The 17,999-nt window shown below is 39.4% G+C and overlaps 1 protein-coding gene across 3 annotated transcripts in view; it reads right to left on the bottom strand.

Annotated features, from left to right (window-relative positions):
• CCDC88C (coiled-coil domain containing 88C) overlaps window positions 1–17,999 on the bottom strand; it is a 98,146-nt gene that overhangs the window by 19,898 nt on the left and 60,249 nt on the right. For all 3 annotated transcript variants that reach the window (XM_053945590.1, XM_053945592.1, XM_053945591.1), the window contains exons 12-20: window positions 16,774–16,918; window positions 13,888–14,069; window positions 10,691–10,828; window positions 8,206–9,276; window positions 5,905–6,032; window positions 4,903–5,044; window positions 4,111–4,299; window positions 3,571–3,732; window positions 2,130–2,407 (exon numbers count right to left, since the gene is read on the bottom strand). In XM_053945590.1, the coding sequence (XP_053801565.1) occupies window positions 2,130–2,407; window positions 3,571–3,732; window positions 4,111–4,299; window positions 4,903–5,044; window positions 5,905–6,032; window positions 8,206–9,276; window positions 10,691–10,828; window positions 13,888–14,069; window positions 16,774–16,918 (2,435 nt within the window). The remainder of the gene's footprint in view (window positions 1–2,129; window positions 2,408–3,570; window positions 3,733–4,110; window positions 4,300–4,902; window positions 5,045–5,904; window positions 6,033–8,205; window positions 9,277–10,690; window positions 10,829–13,887; window positions 14,070–16,773; window positions 16,919–17,999) is intronic.

Here is a 17,999-nt window from a genome sequence, read left to right as displayed (position 1 = left end):
ATAGTAGAGCAATTTTAAAAATGCAGAAGAAGCCAGGCTTTCTGTGTTCACTGAGACCATCAGACAGACACCTCAAAGTCCAAAACCAGCTATTAATGGTAAATGACCTTAACATACTAACTCTCCTCTTCTTGCTAAGCCAAGCCCACACATCTGTGGTTTGCTGGGCTATGACAGGCCATTTCACTGCAGTTACAAACAACCCTTTATTAAATCCCCACTGCAGTGTTAATATGTGCAGACAGAACCAAAAGAGGTTTAATGAAGTTTGCTCAGATGCAGAAAATATTCTGTGGTTAGAATGCAGCAGAGTGAACTACACAAACCTTTGGCACCCTGGCTGTACACGTTGCTGGACGTGCACAAGCTAACTAAAGTTGCTGTGGATCTTCCTAGGCAAGCTGCAGTCATAGGTTTGTGTGGAAGTGTAATTTTGCCTTAAGCAACAGAACTATGATTACAGTGCTGTCACCAGCTAAGGAAAACCAATCACCTTGGAGTTGTGACATGCAAAACCCATCTCCTAAACACCACATAAGAAAACTTCTTGGTTGCACTGAGTTGCTCTGGGGAAAGTTTAGCAGGTGGTGCATTCTAGCCAAACTCGAAAGTGAAATATTCCATCTTAGCAGTTAAATACCTTAGTTAAAAAGAAGAGGTGTAAGAAAACTTCTCTTATGCTATTCTTTGACCCTCTGTTCCTCAGCAGCACATGATGGAGGGAGAACAAAACATCCACTAAAAAAGTAGCTTGTGGCTTTTTTCCTGACAGCCAAATGGAGACAAATCACCTTGATAAGCATCTTTTAAGAGTGATCTGCTGAGGAGGATACTGCACACTTAGTACTGCCAAACTCAACCTGTTTTGAATATAGAGAAGGCCACCATCTGCTCCCCTGCAACACCTCTCACTAGGAGTCACATCTCAGAAAGATAGTCCAAACTGTTAATGATTACAGTGGTGACCCGAGTACTTACCTCTATAGATAACCTATTCTTTGAAAAACACTTTTTCCTTAGGCTAGAGCTGCTTTGTGTTTGGTACTCATCAAGCAAAGAAAGAATACAGCAAATTGCCTTAACACATTGCAGTGTAGTAATCTCAAGCAAAGCCTGAATCAATGAGAACCATTAATCAGTCTGAGAAAGACTTGGTAAGCAGGAAAGTGTCTGTGTAATCACTTACAGCTCATTTAGCTGACAGCCAAGCAGCTGTCACAGAGCCCCAGTGGATATTTTAATCACAATAGTTTACTTCTGTACTTTATAGAAATCTATCACACTTTGTATTTGCCAGCTCCTTAGTCTTTGGGGAAGAGAAGTTCAGCACCAGTTTTCAGTCCACCATCAAGGACCACCACTGAGCTGCTCTGAACCCAACTCATGATCTTGCACAGAAATTAAACCCAAATAAAAGTGTTTTGAGGAAAATCACTGAAAAAATATAAGAGATGCTTGAGAGGTAGGCAGAGCAGCATTTCTGTAGTAGTACATTATGTATAGTGTTCAATCCATGCACAATTGTCAGAAAATGACAGTGACTAGAAATTAAACAGTTAGCAGTTTACGGATTTCCTAATTCATCTGAAGGGCCTGAAGCAAAAGCTTTAGACTATGAGAACTACAAGAAAATTCATAATACATCATTATCTCATAGTTAGGTCAATACAGCTTCCTACAGAGAGACTCCTTTGACATGATACAGATGCCACAAGGTTCAATGATTGAAATTTCTCAAGATACACACTACTCACATACAGGTGACCTGCAGACTTTATGGTTAGAAGAGAGACTCCACACAGTAGCACTGGAGAATGTTTTTAAGGCTGTATGTTGTTATAGCACAAATCCTTAAATGCAGTAGAAGCATTTAAGCTACTTCTCACAAAGCATCCAAGCTCATGTTAGCTGAGTATCACCAGTCACCTCTGTTCTGCCACCTTTAGAAATCTAAAATCTAGAGCTTTGCAAATATTTTCATCTGATGTCCCAATGACAATAGGAACAACTAGGCACTTTTTCAGGGCAGCAACTTGGTAATTTCCATTTGTAATTGGAGACAACATTTAAGGTTAAGATTGTAACACAGGCACATTCTCGCTACACTATACCCCGAGCAGTGAGCGTACCTCTCACGCAGACCTTTGTGCTCCAGATCTAGGGTTTTGTGTAATGTTTTCAGGCAGCTGTGCTGATTTATTAGCCTTTCATACTCTGCAGACTGCCGTTCATGCAGTGAAGTAAGGTGTTCATGGTCCTGAAGCAATGACTCATACTCAGCTTTCAGCTGCTCCTTCTGTTTCAGCAGATTTTCGTTCTCACTCTCCTTGGCTGTCTGCTGATTTTGCAGTAAAGCATTCTGGGCCGTCAGTGAAGCACTCTGGGAGCTGAGAGTTGAATTTTCTACCTAAAGTTTTGCAAATAAAAAGTAAGTATGACTTATTCACATCTATTGGTACATACAACAAACATTTTGTAGCAGCTTACATCCGTATAGAGTTAGTCAAGAATGCCTACGCTGTCTTGTCAACTTAAGACATCTACGTACAATTTGGCATCATTTTGGTATTACTGTTGGCAGTATGCACCACATAAAGCTATGCTGTCAGTAGTATGAAAATTATCACAATAATCTCTAAACTGAAAAAACACTGTTTTACCAGAAGCTCTTGAGCCCAAAGACCAAGATGATCTGGAATACTCACAACTCAAATGCATCTCTGACAATCATTAGAGTCAAAAGTTACCCTATACTTGTGTACCAAGTAATGAAACTCAAGTTCACCTAAACTCAAAAACATGAACTGCATCACTGTGTATGTGGACAACACTCCTAACACTGCATATATAAGCAGTACTCCTAACAAGTCTGGTTTCAGTAGAGAGATGGTGCACTGATTTTATATGTTGCTAATACAATTCAATTACACATGGGAAACAATTAATGAGAACAAAAAACCCCCATCTCTTCATCTCTGAATGTGCAAGAGGAAAAGCTTGAAAAGTGAAAGTCATGCAAGAGAAACAGAGTTAATCCAATGCTGTCCTTTGAAACTCATCTTTCTCTCAAAGTAAGTTTATTTTTTTTCAAGTCAAGTAATTTTTAAGAGCATCTTTTCCACTGGCAACTTTTACATTTTGTCTGAAAACTGTGATTGGAGCTCATTGCTACAATGCCTATGGGGAGCTGATTTGTGTCCTCTTTCCATTTCTGCTGAGCTCTTTCACAGGCATAGCATTAACACAAAAAAGCAAAGTGCAAAGCTTTTTTTTTAATTTCAGAAGTGTAGCTTCTGGAATAACACATCTGGATTCTGCTGTAGTAATTTTAATTTATTCTCTCTAAATAACCACCTTCTTGCTGAAGGTAGCTACCAGACATTAGCTACAGACCAAATTTCCCTTCTCGCTTGGAGAAATTCAGACCTCAAACTAAACTCCACCTCTTGGGCCTAATCTTTCCATCATTACATCAGCCTACCAACACAAACATTTCATTAGCTGTTATCTCCTCCACACTACTGTAATCAAATCCAACCTCCTGGCACAGAGGCACAAGGATGTTCTGACCTGGAGTTTGGCTGTCTGTGTCTGCAGGGCAGTATTATGCTCCTGAAGGAAGACATTTTGCTTCTGTAGTGTCAGGATCTGATTGTTGAAGGAGACATTCTGTGTTTCCAGATGCTTTAGCTGCTCCTTAAGCAGCTGCTTCTCAGTATGCAGGGCTGCATTCTGAAAGAGAGATGGCTTTGAAGGGGTGATAGGAAGAAAAACAGCTGTCCTGATTATCTGGAGTCCTATCAAAGATGAGAACCAATTAGTGATGATCATTCTGTACAAAGGCATAAAAAAAAACTCTTCCCAGCATTAAATGAAGGTAAGACAGATGTTAAACAGGATTACTCCCTGCAAAGATGGGACAAGGTGGACACAAGACACATGAAGCACTTAAGTTCCATGCAGTTGTAAGAGACAGCCAAGAAATCTGGTAGACTTGGGTGCTCCAGAAAACCTACCAGATACCTTTAGGCTCAAAAATCCAGTCCCCACGAACCCACTCAAGAGCACAAGAGAAGTCTATGGGCTAAGAGGAAATAGGAGAAGGCTTACATTCCTTTCCAGTTCAATGGCCCTGTCCTTCAGTTTCAGCAGCTCTGTGGTGGCCTCTTGGTGCCCTGTTTCCAATTTCTCATTCATTTGCTGGTTGGCAATGAGATTCTCTGCTGAATTCTTCAGTGGCTTCTGAGCATACTGCCCATCCTGCTGAGTCTGCTTGAGTGCATCAAAGTCCTTCTTTACCTACACAGTCAACAAGCAACAACCTTCAACACTAAGGGAACTGGAATAATGCATTAATAAAGATGGGATATGTCACTCCTCTCTTGCACTGTACAGATTTTCAGAGATTCAACAACCATTACCCATTTCACAGACAGGGAAGCTGAGACACAGACAGGTGGAAGAATCCACATCTCTTGGTCTCCAGTCAGGTGCCTTTAGACTCGAGGTCATTGTCACCTAACAGACAGGCTGTTCTTAGGGGAGATGTTTCAATTGCAGTCTTCCTCAGCCTATGTTTCCACTAAACAAGGCAGAAAAACACAGCCATGCCAAAGAAGAAAAACATGGGAAAACTGATCTACAAAGAGCAATTATCCAAGAAAACCCCTCCTGATGTGCCCCAGCCCAAAATTTTTTTATTAATTTTGTGTCATTACATCGAAAGGGAGAAAAAAAGGCAGTCCAGTGATGTGTATAGGGAGGGGGAGGGGCAAAGAGAAGAACAAACCCGTTCTTAAAAAAAAAACAAAAAAACAAAAAACCTCAAACCAAAAAATCTCCAAACATGTGAATATGCAGAAGTACAATGTCAAAAAAATCAAAATTCACTTAAGCTCTTACCATATTTAGATCATTCTGTAACTGCTGGTTCAAGTTCAGGAAGTCTTTCACTTGCGCCTCCAGCATTGCAATCTTTTCCTCTTTCACAGCTAGAGTTGATTTTAGTGCTGATTCAGTTTTGCTTTCCAGAACCTTGTATTTTCTGAAAAATATGGTAATAGCTTTCTGATGTCTGCCACTAGGATATGAGCCACCACTTAAACAGCAGACTTCACCTTCACCCGTTCCCAATCTCACTACATGTTAAATTATACATGCTTGCTTCTTCAGGAAAATTATTTCTTCTACTACTGCAGATTGCTACTGATATAGCTGAGGAATTCACTTATGAAAAATCCAATCAATTTTAATAGAGATTAACACCAGCACAGTTCTACAGAAATAGCAAAGAGTTACGTATCTTGAAGGAAAGTAAGTTTCTCTCTTTTTCCCACAATTACACTACAGAAAACTCTTCTTATGGCTCTTTTGAAGATTCTTAACAAGAAGCAAGAGCCACAGTTTAAAGATTCCTACAAGATGGGTAGGTCTTACCAAGAAGCCAATATACACATAGGTTGTTGAGATTTTCTGTTCATTACTATAGGACTTACAAAGGAATTCCTTGCCATTGGATATTTCTTAGGCAACATCTTTGTTTGTAATAAGAGGTATCTGAATCACCAATTACATGAAGTAATGGCAGACACTGTTTAATAGACACTATTCTATATGAAGAGAAATACACACACACACACAAATAGCTACGCAGTTACTCTGCTGGGGAGTACGAAGGAACTGCAGTAACACAGGTAGCATGGAGAGAGAAAGTGGCATTTCTTCCTTCCACCCAAGAAAATGTTTTGCAAAACTTATAGTATGCTGCCAAGCTTGCCTCAGAAAAATGTGGTTTATGCCCAAAACTGGGTAATGGCAAGGAAGCAGATGAGAACCAAAAAGAAAGGCAAAGGGCTTCAGTTAGGATGAGTGAAAAGAATGACTAGAAGAGCTCAGTCTCCTTACGTGTCATCATTGCCATTATCATCCTCCAGCAGCAGCTCTTTGTTCAATCCCATCTTCTCCAGTTCCTGGCTCAGTTTGTCCAGCTCACTAGACAACTTTTGACTCTTCAGCTTCTCCAGGACCAAATCCTGAAACAGCATTAACGTGATTAGTTGTTATGCAAAGGGTGGTGGTAATTACCACTTTACATTTTTTTAAGAGTGAAAAATTCATTGGATAAAATCCTAGTTTCAAGTAGATCAGCTAAAATTCTTCATCAGTGACAGCTGAGTGCAGAATTAAACCAATTGGTTTTTTTTATAGGTCACTTGAAATAAATCTGCAGAATGCTTCTTTTGGCCTTTGTTTCACTCACTGTACTGAACTACTTCTGTCAACACTGGCTTTATGGCTGCCTGCTGAAGGAGGGAATGTGTGGGCCAGGAGACACCACCCCATCTCTCCATCTCTGTGGCACACAAGGATGTGTGCAGGGCAGGGGACACCAGCAGAGGGAGTTTCCATCTCTCAGCTAGGACAAAAAGCCCTGCCAGCACTGGTACACACACACAGGAGCAACAGGAGTTCCGTATTTAAGTCTCCTGAGGTATTGTGGCTATGATGTTATTACCCTTGGTAACAGGGTCAATAGTGAATAACACAGAGTTTCTGACATATGGTAAATAACTGCTCTGGACACGAGAGCTTGGTCACTTATTCTGGTATCTACTGATGCAGCCTGGTTTCATCTACATTTCTTTGGGAAGAAACTAAAGCAGAACCCAGCAAGGAAGTCATACAAGGAGAAGACTTGGTGGCGCTGCACCAGAAGGTATATTGGGACAATGCTTTGCAGTTATGCCAGTAAAGTAATCTGTGTGGAAATGGCCAGGGGAAACATAGTGCCAGCCTGCATTTCTAAAAAGGACGAATTTTTTTTGGTGCATAGCTAAGTGTGAAGATCCCTACCATTCAAAATTCTCTGAAATACAAATGCACTATAGAGATCTACATTGCTTGTGTTTCTGCTAAAGGTTTTCTTAAACAACACATGAAGAAAGAACAAAAAAGCTACTGAAGAACTTTTAAATAAAAAAAATTATCCTGAATATCAAACAGGATCAAGAATAAAATTTTATAAAAATACTTAGTTAAACTGTAGGTATTCAATAGTCCTCTGACATCACAAATTTAGCCATGAATTCATTTGCATGGCAAGGTAAAAAACATGGTTAAAGCCAGTGCCAGTCCAGTGAGCTGTAAACAGGTCCCTTCAACATCCATGAACTTCTTCTGCAGGATCTACAGTAAGTAACTAAGGAAAAGAAGATGGGCTACTGCAAGGGTCTGCACCACTGGAAATCTGCAAAATTCTGAGAATTGAAATATTATAGAGGAGCCTTCTCAGAAATTATATTGTTTTAATAATTTTTAAGGAAAGTTTGATAGAAACATAACTTGGGACTGTGTCAAGAGTTTCTGATAGATTTTATTTCTCCTCCTCAAAATGACACTAATGTTTCAAAAATTGAAATAAAACTAAACCTTGAAGTAAGTGATTGCTTACTGTATTAATATTGCTAAACTTATCTATTTCACTGAGCTACTGCAGCACAACCCTTTTTCCATTTAATGGTCCTTCACAGAAAATCTGATGCTGGCAGGACAACAGCAGCCAGGACAGGCAATGAGAGCAAGTTACAATAATCTGAATCTGCTCATAGGCCACTTTTAAGAGTGCCAGGTTCTAGCACACACATCCTCAGATTGCCAATGTCCTAATGCTTGGTGCAGGGAGAGATCACTGCTGCTTAGCATGCTCTCACTCAGCAGGGAAGCATTTGGGGAAAGATGCTGTAAGGTAGCTGTAAAGCAAAATCTTGGTGCAGCTGGTTTAGGTTGGTCATTTGGGATGGTTTTATCTCTTTCAGAACAGGGATGTCCATGTGTCCTCAGCAAGGGCTAGAAATTTCTACACCTGAGAGTCAATCTCCCCTGCTGGAGCTCTCAAGTTAGCAAACAATTTTGTAGTCACGGTTAGAGGAAGTATCAAAGTCTTTGGTTATCAGGCACCACATGAGCTGTTCCAAAATTTTATTCTGCATGAAAAAAAGATGTAATTTCGAGACTCTGGACACAAAGTGGACACTGCACAACTGCACCAAGGACAGTTCTTGGCATGTTCCACTTTCCAAGGAAACACTTTCAAGTGACTGTTTTTAAAGCTGTGAAGATCTCCTGTGGGACAGATAGATCCGTTTGGTACTTCACTGGGCTGAAAAAAAATAGAATGACAGAACCCAGTAGAATTATTTTGCTTACCTCTCTCAGTGTAGCTAGTGTTCTCTTATCAATTGTAACTTGCTTTAGGAGGTCTTTATTGTCCTTTTCAAACTCTTTCAGTTTACTAGATGACTCTCTGAATCGAGCAATTTCCTTTTCTAGTGTCTTGTTTTCCTTCTCAGCAACTGCTAGCTTTACTGTACTGTCATCCAAAATGGCATCTTTCAGCTCCACTTGCTGCCAAAGCCGTTTCGTTTCTTTCTCTAGCATTTTTTTGTCTTTTTCTAGCTGAGACATTCCTTGTTCTAGGGCTTTGTTTTCCTTTTCTAAGCTCTCTAGCCGTTTGGCAGAAACCTTTAGCTCTTCAAGGTTCCTCTGGAGAACCTGATTTTCACTCTCCATTCCTTGAACTTCTTTTTCTAATGCCTGGATTTTTTTACTGCTGTTCTCCACAATTTGCTGAAGTCTCTGGTTTTCAGAACTGATACTCTGATAGCTTAGCTCTAGCCTCTCTGATTTCTTGTTCATTGCTTTTAACATTTCCACATTCTTTCTTAAGTCCTCTTTCTCCCTCTCCAAATCTTTATTTTCTGCTTCTATTTGTGCCATTTTTGTACTGGTAAATCTCATGGTCTCGACCACTCTTCTAAGCTCCAGATTTTCTTCATCCAATTGCTTGTTGTCCCTTTCCAGGTCACCAAGCCGGATGGAAATATTTTGTAATGTGTCCAAGGATTTTCTTAGTTTCCTATTTTCCACTTCCAGATCGCCATTCTCTTGCTCAAGAACTTCCACTTTTTCTGTCACTATTTTCATCACTGCTGCCTTTTTTGTGAGCTGTTCATTCTCCCTCTCCAGCCGGTGGAGCTCTTTTTCCATTTCTTCCACTCTTTCCACTTTTTCTCTAACCTGGTCAAAATCCTTTTGCAATTGTTTCTTCTCAAATTCCAGCTTGCTCAGTTTGCTACTCGTCTCAGTTACTGTTTCATGAAGGATTTTGTTCTCTTTTTCAATATCTTTCACTCTTGCCTCGCTGCTCACTTGTGATCTTTGTCTCAGAGATAAGACAACTTGATTAAGGTGATCATTTTCTTGTTTAAGGTCCTTTATCTACATAAACAGTTGTGCAAATGTTATTCATCTACTTACAAGTGTGGTACAAATTAGTCCTAAAGCCGAGAGATGACTGTTAACAAAATCATATCCATTTAATCCAAGACAAATTTCTCAGCAAATTATTGACTTGGTAACCAAGAACCCAAACTATTAAAAAATTATTTTAATAAATTAAAAACTATGCTACATTCCTGCTACCATCCAAGAAGGCTGGGGCGGGAAAAAGCAGACAGAGGATCTTCAGAGAACACCTCGGAGAAAATGCTTTGTTACAAATCATTTGTAATAGAGGGTACCTTTCTATCTAGGTTTACTTTCATCTTGGGGATCTGAAGACTGAAATTATCTCTGGTAAGGTGCCAGGAACCTCAGAACACTTGAAAATGTAGAGCAGTTACAGATGTTATTAAAGACACACTTCCTGTAAGGACAGTACACTTACCCCACTGGTCAAATTTCAGCTGAAGCAATTGTAATTTAGACTGCAATTTGCATTTGATTTTTATGCTAGACAACAGCCACACAAATCAAAAGGGCCTAGACCTGAAAAAAAAATCACAAACTACTCTTTTTTAACAACTGGGAATATTTCTGGTTTTACTTCCTGCCCTACCTTCAAACCATCTATTAATTCCTGCCACAAAGAGTCTGTATTTGTTCTAACTAAAATATAAGACTTTGTTGGTAAAGTGCAGTTTCCCAGGGAGAAGTCTGGGTAAAAATCCTTCAAGACGAAAAGAACTACACAAATAAGACATTTTGCTATTTAATTTTCACCTCACAAAAACTTAAGAGTAGATTTTAATACAGGTTGAGAATATTCAGACCAGTCTCTAATGATCTGTCTCTGTATTTTTTTCATTTGTCAAAACAGTACAGATGACACTTGCACAAACCTGTAATAAGAGAGTTTTCAGGAACTGCACATGAACTGCAGCACATTGGTAAAAGCTGAAGGGCAATTAAAACATCAGTCCAGAAGATATAAGTACTTTCTCAGTATCTCTCTTAAATAGAGAAAAAAGTTTGGGTGGCTAAAGAACCTCAACCAAACCAATCATACCATACATGTGGTTGAAGACCAACCTTCAGCAACAAAATGGGGATTTATTTGCACATCCTAAAAACAGTTGGTTTCAGTAAGATCCAAGGGCTTTTTTCCCTCAAGGGGGAATGTCCGTTCATATAACAGCCTGAAGATCCCCTTATAGTCACGAGCAGAAATCAGCAAAACATGCTGGGCTTTTACACTTGAAGAAGATTTTAACCTAGATTTGAACAAGTTCAACCTGCACTTAAAAGCTCTCAAATTGCCTTATCTCCCTGAGAGAACCAGATGCTCTAAATGGCATCACTGAATTACCATTACTGAGCACATGCTGTTATATTACGTTTGAGAAGTTCGCACCTGTCTGTCTTTGTCGGCTTTTAGAGTCTCCATGACAACTTGTAGCTGCTCTTTATCTTTTATCAGCTCCTCACTCAAGGTTTCCAAATCTTGATTGCTTTGCTTCTCTTTTTCAATTTGATTTTGCAACTTCTCAATCTGTGTGAACACATCAAAACACATCAACCACAGGACACAAGGACTGTCTGCACTTTAAGTCATTTTGAAGATCAGAGAGAAATGAGATGGGGACTATGGCTGAAAGGTTAAATCCATTTCTCCTGCAGTTATCAGTCTCAGAGAAGGAAAAGGACTGCCTTGTTTTTCTCACAGTGCTAAGAATCTTCTGCACCTGAACAATCCTGTTTCTTCATGCCTTTTAAGATCAGAGCATATAAGACACAGCAGTAAGAAGTGCTTAGTTCACCTGCCCTCTGAATGCCCTGTTGTGCTCCTGTCAACAGGGATTAAGTTTCTGGTGCTCCCCTTCCTGAGGAACTTGCCTCCTTCTAGCCTCTCCATCACTGATGGTCTTACTGTACCAGTGAATGCAGACAGTTATTAAGACACCTCAGTGAGCAACAGCACTAAAAGACCAAAACACCAACCTAAAACAGGAACAGGGCTAAAACACTAAAGCACTGGAGTGATCAAGTTTATGCTCCCACTCCCTGTGTTCTGGTGGCCTTCTTTTCCCCAGCAGGTGACAATACTGCATTTCAAAGATTTGTGAATAAGGCTCCAGTCCTACAACAAAGTTTTCTTACTTACTCATTTTGAAAGTTGTACTTGTAATGCACAAAAAACAGAAAAGCAGTAGCTCTTCAGTACTTAGAACTAAGAGGTTCTGGGAACTATACTCCCCAAGTCAGGAAATAATTCCTTTTTAAGCTTGCAAAGTACTGTGAGCACCTACAGCTCTGCACAAGTATCAGTTCATTTTTGTTTTGGTATTATCAACGCTGCCAACACTGAAAATGTCAATGAAAGGGGTATTAAACTTAATTCTTACAAGTGGGAAATAGCTGGAGGCTGGGCTCAGCCTATGTCAACATGCCCCTCATTACAGGAAGTGTTTAAACAAGCAGGGGCTGCCCAGATTGGAGATAAGGAGGGCTCAGCAGTCAGAAATTTAACCATCTGGAGGTTCATTGGTCTCAAAGGAGCTATTCACAGAAAGCTGCAACAAACTCAGTAGCTCAGCAATAGCTGATCTTCATCTGCACTTCCCAGAAAACTGGAGGCAAGTAAGACATTACTATTTACAGCTCTTTTCAATAAGCCAGAGACAACAGACAGGTACTTGTACTGCTTCTACTTGAGTGGGCCTGAAAGGAGGGTTTTCTACTACTAGCTCCTCTAAAAACCTTAAAGAAAAAAAAGAGTAAAAAAGGGAAAAAATTATGTACATAAGTTTTTCTTTATAACATCTCCTCATGTACTACCTGAATAATCCTGTTTTGGCTACATGATCCCACCAACCACTAGACCACCAGATAAACAAGCATATAGAAACAACAAGTTTTGAAAGTCTCAGACAGTGGATGAAATCTCAGCTCAGTTAAACAACTTTAGGGAGACAAGATTTTACTATGGATATTTCAGGAAAGTTACCAAAAGAACCCCAAAGACACAAAACATTTGAGAAAAATACTTCTTTATCTCTTGTCCTCTGACTTTAACACTCCTCCAGAGCTCTTGCACTCTCCCCTGCCCACTGTAGCAAACATTTTGTAACAAATCAGAGACTTTGCCTATCATTTCCCCTGGCACACCTTATTGTATTCTAATTGAGGGGAATCACAACTGTTGGCACCAATACAGTGTCATAACAGGAGGTGCCCACAGGAATCTGCCTGGGGCTAAGCCAGACATTGATCACAGCTGTTCAAGTGACTAAAATTGCAGTACACCACAGGTATCTGCTGAGTGCTTTCTATGCCTCCATCTCCAGTTTTAGGCATGTAAATCAGAGCTGGATTGAATTACTTATACACAACAAGTCATAAATGGAAGCGTGGATGGAAAATTGGAGTGAACTGAATCTCTGCAGTTTTCCTTTTTCACAAAAGAAAGAAAAAAAGCAGAACTGATCTCAACTTTGCAAATGAACCTCTCCAGAAGACGGAATGATCCAGTGCTGGATACTGGTCTCCCTAGCAGAGATATGGGCTTGTTATAATCTAGGAATCCACAAGCAGCATTTCACAGCTAGGTGCTTTCTCCCCTTGTCCTTTAAGGGATTCAGCTAGCTCACAGGCAAGCCAAACAGAACTGAAATCATTGCATCACTGTCTCACAAACACAGGTTACAGAAGTAATGGGAAAAGGAGAAATAAGCCTTATATTCTGGATAATTTATGAATGGCAGGAATGTGGAAAAATCCAACATGAAAATGTTTTATACTATAGAGTAGGAAGCATATTTTTCCCCAGCAGCACTTGGCTCAATTCATCAGAATGGAGGATTCAAGTAACTAGTCAGACAAAAATAAGGCTGGTAGTTGGAGGTAAACTGAGCAGTGTGTTTTTCACAAGGACAAGCACTGAGCTGGCATTTGAGCTAAATGTAATCAAAGTTAATAACAGAGTGCAACTGCAAATAACTCTGTTATTTAAGTAAATTTACAAAGTGATGACCTACATGTTTGTTAGAAAGATTGAAAGAACTGAGATCTTTGCAGAGAGAGACACTAGAGAATTTATAACAGCTAAGAGGACAAGAAAAAGCAGGTCCAGGACTCTGGACAACAAGAAAGACATTTAGAACATACCAACCTGAATTCACCTGTGTAATTTATTTGACTTACATGTAAAAATTATTAAACTTTCAAAAAACAAAAATAATTCAGTGGGACCATGGCTTCCTTTCCCAGTAGTGACTGTTGTGAGACAACAGAAAGGGACACAATCAACAGTACAATCTGACAGGGGCAAACAGGCACTGAATTATTTAACAGGAAGTTTTATTTAACAGGAACAATAACTTTTTCTTACAATGATGCACATAAGCAGGGACTGAAGTAGAAGGCAATGAATAAAATTATTAGAATTGCATTAGAATGCAATTAAATAGACAGGAACAAAATCATGGTCACTCTTATGGGGATCACAGGTGAACTCCCTGAAAACTCTCATCATTCAGGAATGCTGCACATCCCCTTGTGCACTTTGTTTAAAAAAACTAAGAGCTCAATTTGCTCCTGTGAACAAATTACCTTTTTGCTAAGTTGCTGATTTTCCTTTTCCAGTTCCACAAACTTTAGGCTGCTCTCTCTGGAGGTCAAGGAGGCATCTCTCAGCTCTTGGATTGTGTTCTGCAAGCTCTGATTATCCTTCTCTAGCTTCAGAATTCGACTCGAAGCACATTCATTCAACTCAAACACAAAGGACTTTCTGGCTGTTGAAACATGAGAAGCAGAAGGTGGCACTAATCAATTCACCAACATCTCCTTATGAGGTGCACAAGATCCACTTGGATGAAGATTATTGCTGTCAGTCTTACAATTTTAGCTTGACTGCTAAGTAAATACTTGGTTAAAAACAGAACCCATTTTCACAGATAATCATTAATACATTTATCAAATAGGGTACTACCTGAACAGTGAGCCATTTAAGAAGTTGCTTACTTTCTTAACTCTTCTTAGATTTACTTTAGTCATGTTGGGAGCACGTCTAATGTTAGTAACAAAATATACCATGATACCATCTCCTACTTTCATCACAGGAAATAAAATGAGGCAGAAAGTAAACCCCTGGTAAGTTTTTGCTAAAACAGCAAGGTGGTGCACTTCCAAGAGTTAGTGAAAACTCAGGTATTCAATCACATTCAGTCATAAAAAAAATTCTTACAAAAGAGAATTCCAGTGCTTATCTTTATAGCGTCTTTATCAAGAGTATGCTGAAGCACAGAGAACAATTTACTACTAGGTATGCAGGCATAGGACACCCATCAGAATGCTGATCTGAGAAGTGTCTGAATTTGAAATCTCAGAACTAACAAAATTTATTCAAGTCTTACAAGAGAGATGTTGTTTTACTCAGAGCTTGTAGATCAAAAGTCTCACTACCTGTCAGCCTCAAAATCCATCACCTGAGCCTCACTGCTCTGGTAATTTCTCTGACCAGCATTTGCATAATTACAAGAGCAACCTTCTTGTACACATGAAATAATTGCTAGCCATCACCTCAAAACCACATTTCATATGAAATTAACTTTAATACTGTCTTTAAATCTAAGAAAATTAATAGCTCCGTCTAAATAAGCACTACAGCACACTGAGAACTCCAAGCTGGCAACTTTCTGAGATTGGTAAAATCCTGTTTATCTCTTCTACAGAGCATCACCTGGAAAGCTTTGGTCAAGTGAAGACTCAAGTACTTAACATTAGCTAAATACTCCAGTTGAGATCTGTTCTGAAGTGAAGTCCATCTAAATTACTTTTTCCCATGCTTATTTTAAAAATTATTTTTATTTTAAAATACCAAACTAGCTGGTAAAATCTTCTATCTGCCACCCTTGCAGACTCAACTCGATATCCAGGAACAGGAGATTTTCCAGAAGAGTTTTGCAGTCTGACTCTATTTGTACAAACAAGCTGCATTCAGAACAGCAACATGGCTTGAAATAAAACTTCTTACAGAGAATTACTGTAAAGTCAGAACAGCACTTCCATGAAATAAAAGTCCAAAGTTAAATGTTCTTTAAAAAAAAAAAGCAACCAAAACAAAAAAAAAAAATCTGCTTCCTTCACCATTTTATTTTCCTACTGAATACAAATTTATGGATGTCCTCAGTTCCTTATTCTTTTTCTTTGGTTGATCAGACAGTTTCTGAAGCTCCAGTGCTAAAATGCTACACATCAATGCAGTGCTAAATCACTCAAGTAAATTTTTAAAGGCATGTTTGATAGAAATTAGTAAATATGAGGTAACTAGCATTCTTCCTTTTATTACATAAATAGTGAAATCAAATCAGGAAGAGAACAGAACTTGGTATTTTAAACAGGCCATAAAATGTAGGTATTTTTACATTTTCCTGAAATACTCTTGATCAAAATTTTTAAGTTTTGAGAGAATTGTGTTCCCCCCCCCCCACTAACACAATGAGCAATATCCTTGATTACACAGAAGGAGTAATAGAATGACATTCATCTCTCAGGCTAACATAATCTGCTTTGCAAGATTATTATTTAGAAGTAACAATTAACTAGCCATTAATTTTAGGGAGGAGAACTCAGATCCTAGACAGCAAGAAGATTTCAGAATTGGTGTCAGCCACACACAGCTGTTTTACAAAACAAAGCTATTCTAGACAGTTTCACTGAAAACTTAACATCTGCTCACTCTAATTTATTCCTTTGTCTTTGAGTTCAACTGTTCCTTGTTCACAAAGCCAAACATGCAAGTATTAGCAAAATAAGATGAATAATCAATACTCAAACCTCCATGTTGAATTAGAGGAAATAGCTTATATTTCCCAAGTTCCACTTAGTATCATTATTTAGGCTGGTATAATAGACAGAATAAATGTTAAACACAGAAACCAATGCTAAAACCTGTCCAGTGAAGAAAGAATAAGCTATGTTTGTGATAGCTACGGAAATCAAATCAACCACTCAAAGAAAAAAAAAAATCAGCCAGTTATTTTAACTGCACACATTTTTCAGTATCTAGTAAAAATAAATGACTTCAGCATACATTACTTCCTGGGACTTAAAGACCACATAACTGTCTGTATTAACTGTACTAAAGAATACTAAAGATCACAGACTCCACCCAACCATTCAGTTAGAAATATTCAATGTGACATTTCTGCTGTGTCATTTACAATGCTTTATTTTTTAATTTTTATTGAAGTGTAATACTTAAGTCATTCTCTCAGTGATGAACATAAAAAAAGCAAAACATTTTGATGCTTTCAAAAGAAAGTGAAAGGAAGAGGAATACATTTTAGAAGTTCAAAAAAATGAAGGTCAAAGTCAAGTGGCTGAACGAGGGAAGCTTTCCAATCCTGGATTCAACTTCTGTTCCCATCTCAGTCAACCAATCTGTTTATCCTGAAACAGACCACAAACACCACAGCTACCCCAGGTGGTACTCACTATCTGCAAGATCAGTGCTTTTAGACAGCTGTTCTAGTTCCCAGCCTAAGTGTGCAGACTCGTTCATGCTCTGTTTCTGTGCAATCTCCAAGACCATGTTCTCCTCCAGCAGCTCTTCAATTCTCTTCTTGTCTGTGTCCCGGTCCTGTGCAAGACACACGTCAACAAAAGCGTGTTCAGCTCATCTCTACGATTGCAGGCCGAGCTGCTACAAGCACAGTCCATGTTGAGGGTGGAAACATCTCCTTAAACACTGGGGTTTTATAATGAAATACATCTTCAGCATTAAATGTTTGCTGTGGGCTACCTATATAAGCCACAGAAAGCACAGCCCAACTGGCCCTGTTTAGCACCAGCTCTGGTCCATGATACGCTTGGAGAGAGGGGAATGGCAGAGAGAACTTACTGGGTGATGACAGGGCCACTACAAGCCAGGACTAGTATGGCAGACTGGATTCAAGATGTCTCCAGAGCTAAGCTCTTCAGAAACATGCAGCATCATGCTCTGACACACTGGAAACTCTTCAGATAGAACCTTGAATTCTGTAGAGCTTCAACTCATCACCTCAAACTTGGACACAGTTGTATGGATTAGCAAGGAACACCTGCCTCGTAAATTGAATTCTAACTCCTGAAAACAGACCTGGAGAATGAATCTATTGTTGCTTCTTGTGACTGTTTGGGCCATTTGCTTTTGTGGGAACTGAAATGCTGCCTCAGTGGTTCTCAGCTTTTCAGAAACCGTAACTCAAAAATTCATCAAGTCACCAGAAAAGCATACAAAATCTCCAGCAACTTTGGAGAAGCTGAGCATGACATGACCTTTATAATATCCTGAATCATAACATGGTTTGGGGTGGAAGGGACACTAAAGATTATGCAGTTCTTGCCAAGGGAATGGACACTTCCCACTAGACCAGGTTGCTCAGAGCCCTGTCCAGCCTGGCCTTTAACACTTTCAGGGATGAGGCACCCACAACTTCTCTGGGAAACCTCTTTCAGTGCCCCAGTGCCCTCACAGTAAAGAGTTTCTTCTTCCTACTGTCTAATCAAAACCTACTCTCTTTTAGTTTGAAGCCATTCCCTCTTGTCCTGTCACCACATGCCCTTGTAAAATGTCTTCCACCATCTTTCTTTTAGGCTCCCTCCAGGTACTGCAAGACAGCAATTAGGTCACCCTGGAGCTCCCTCTTCTCCAGGCTGGAAAATCCCAATTCCCTCAGCCT

Source organism: Vidua chalybeata, chromosome 6 (genome assembly GCF_026979565.1).
Source record: "Vidua chalybeata isolate OUT-0048 chromosome 6, bVidCha1 merged haplotype, whole genome shotgun sequence".
Classification (NCBI taxonomy): Eukaryota; Metazoa; Chordata; class Aves; order Passeriformes; family Viduidae; genus Vidua; species Vidua chalybeata.
Note: the sequence above shows the minus strand (reverse complement) of the source record. Positions and strands in the feature narration are given on the sequence as shown.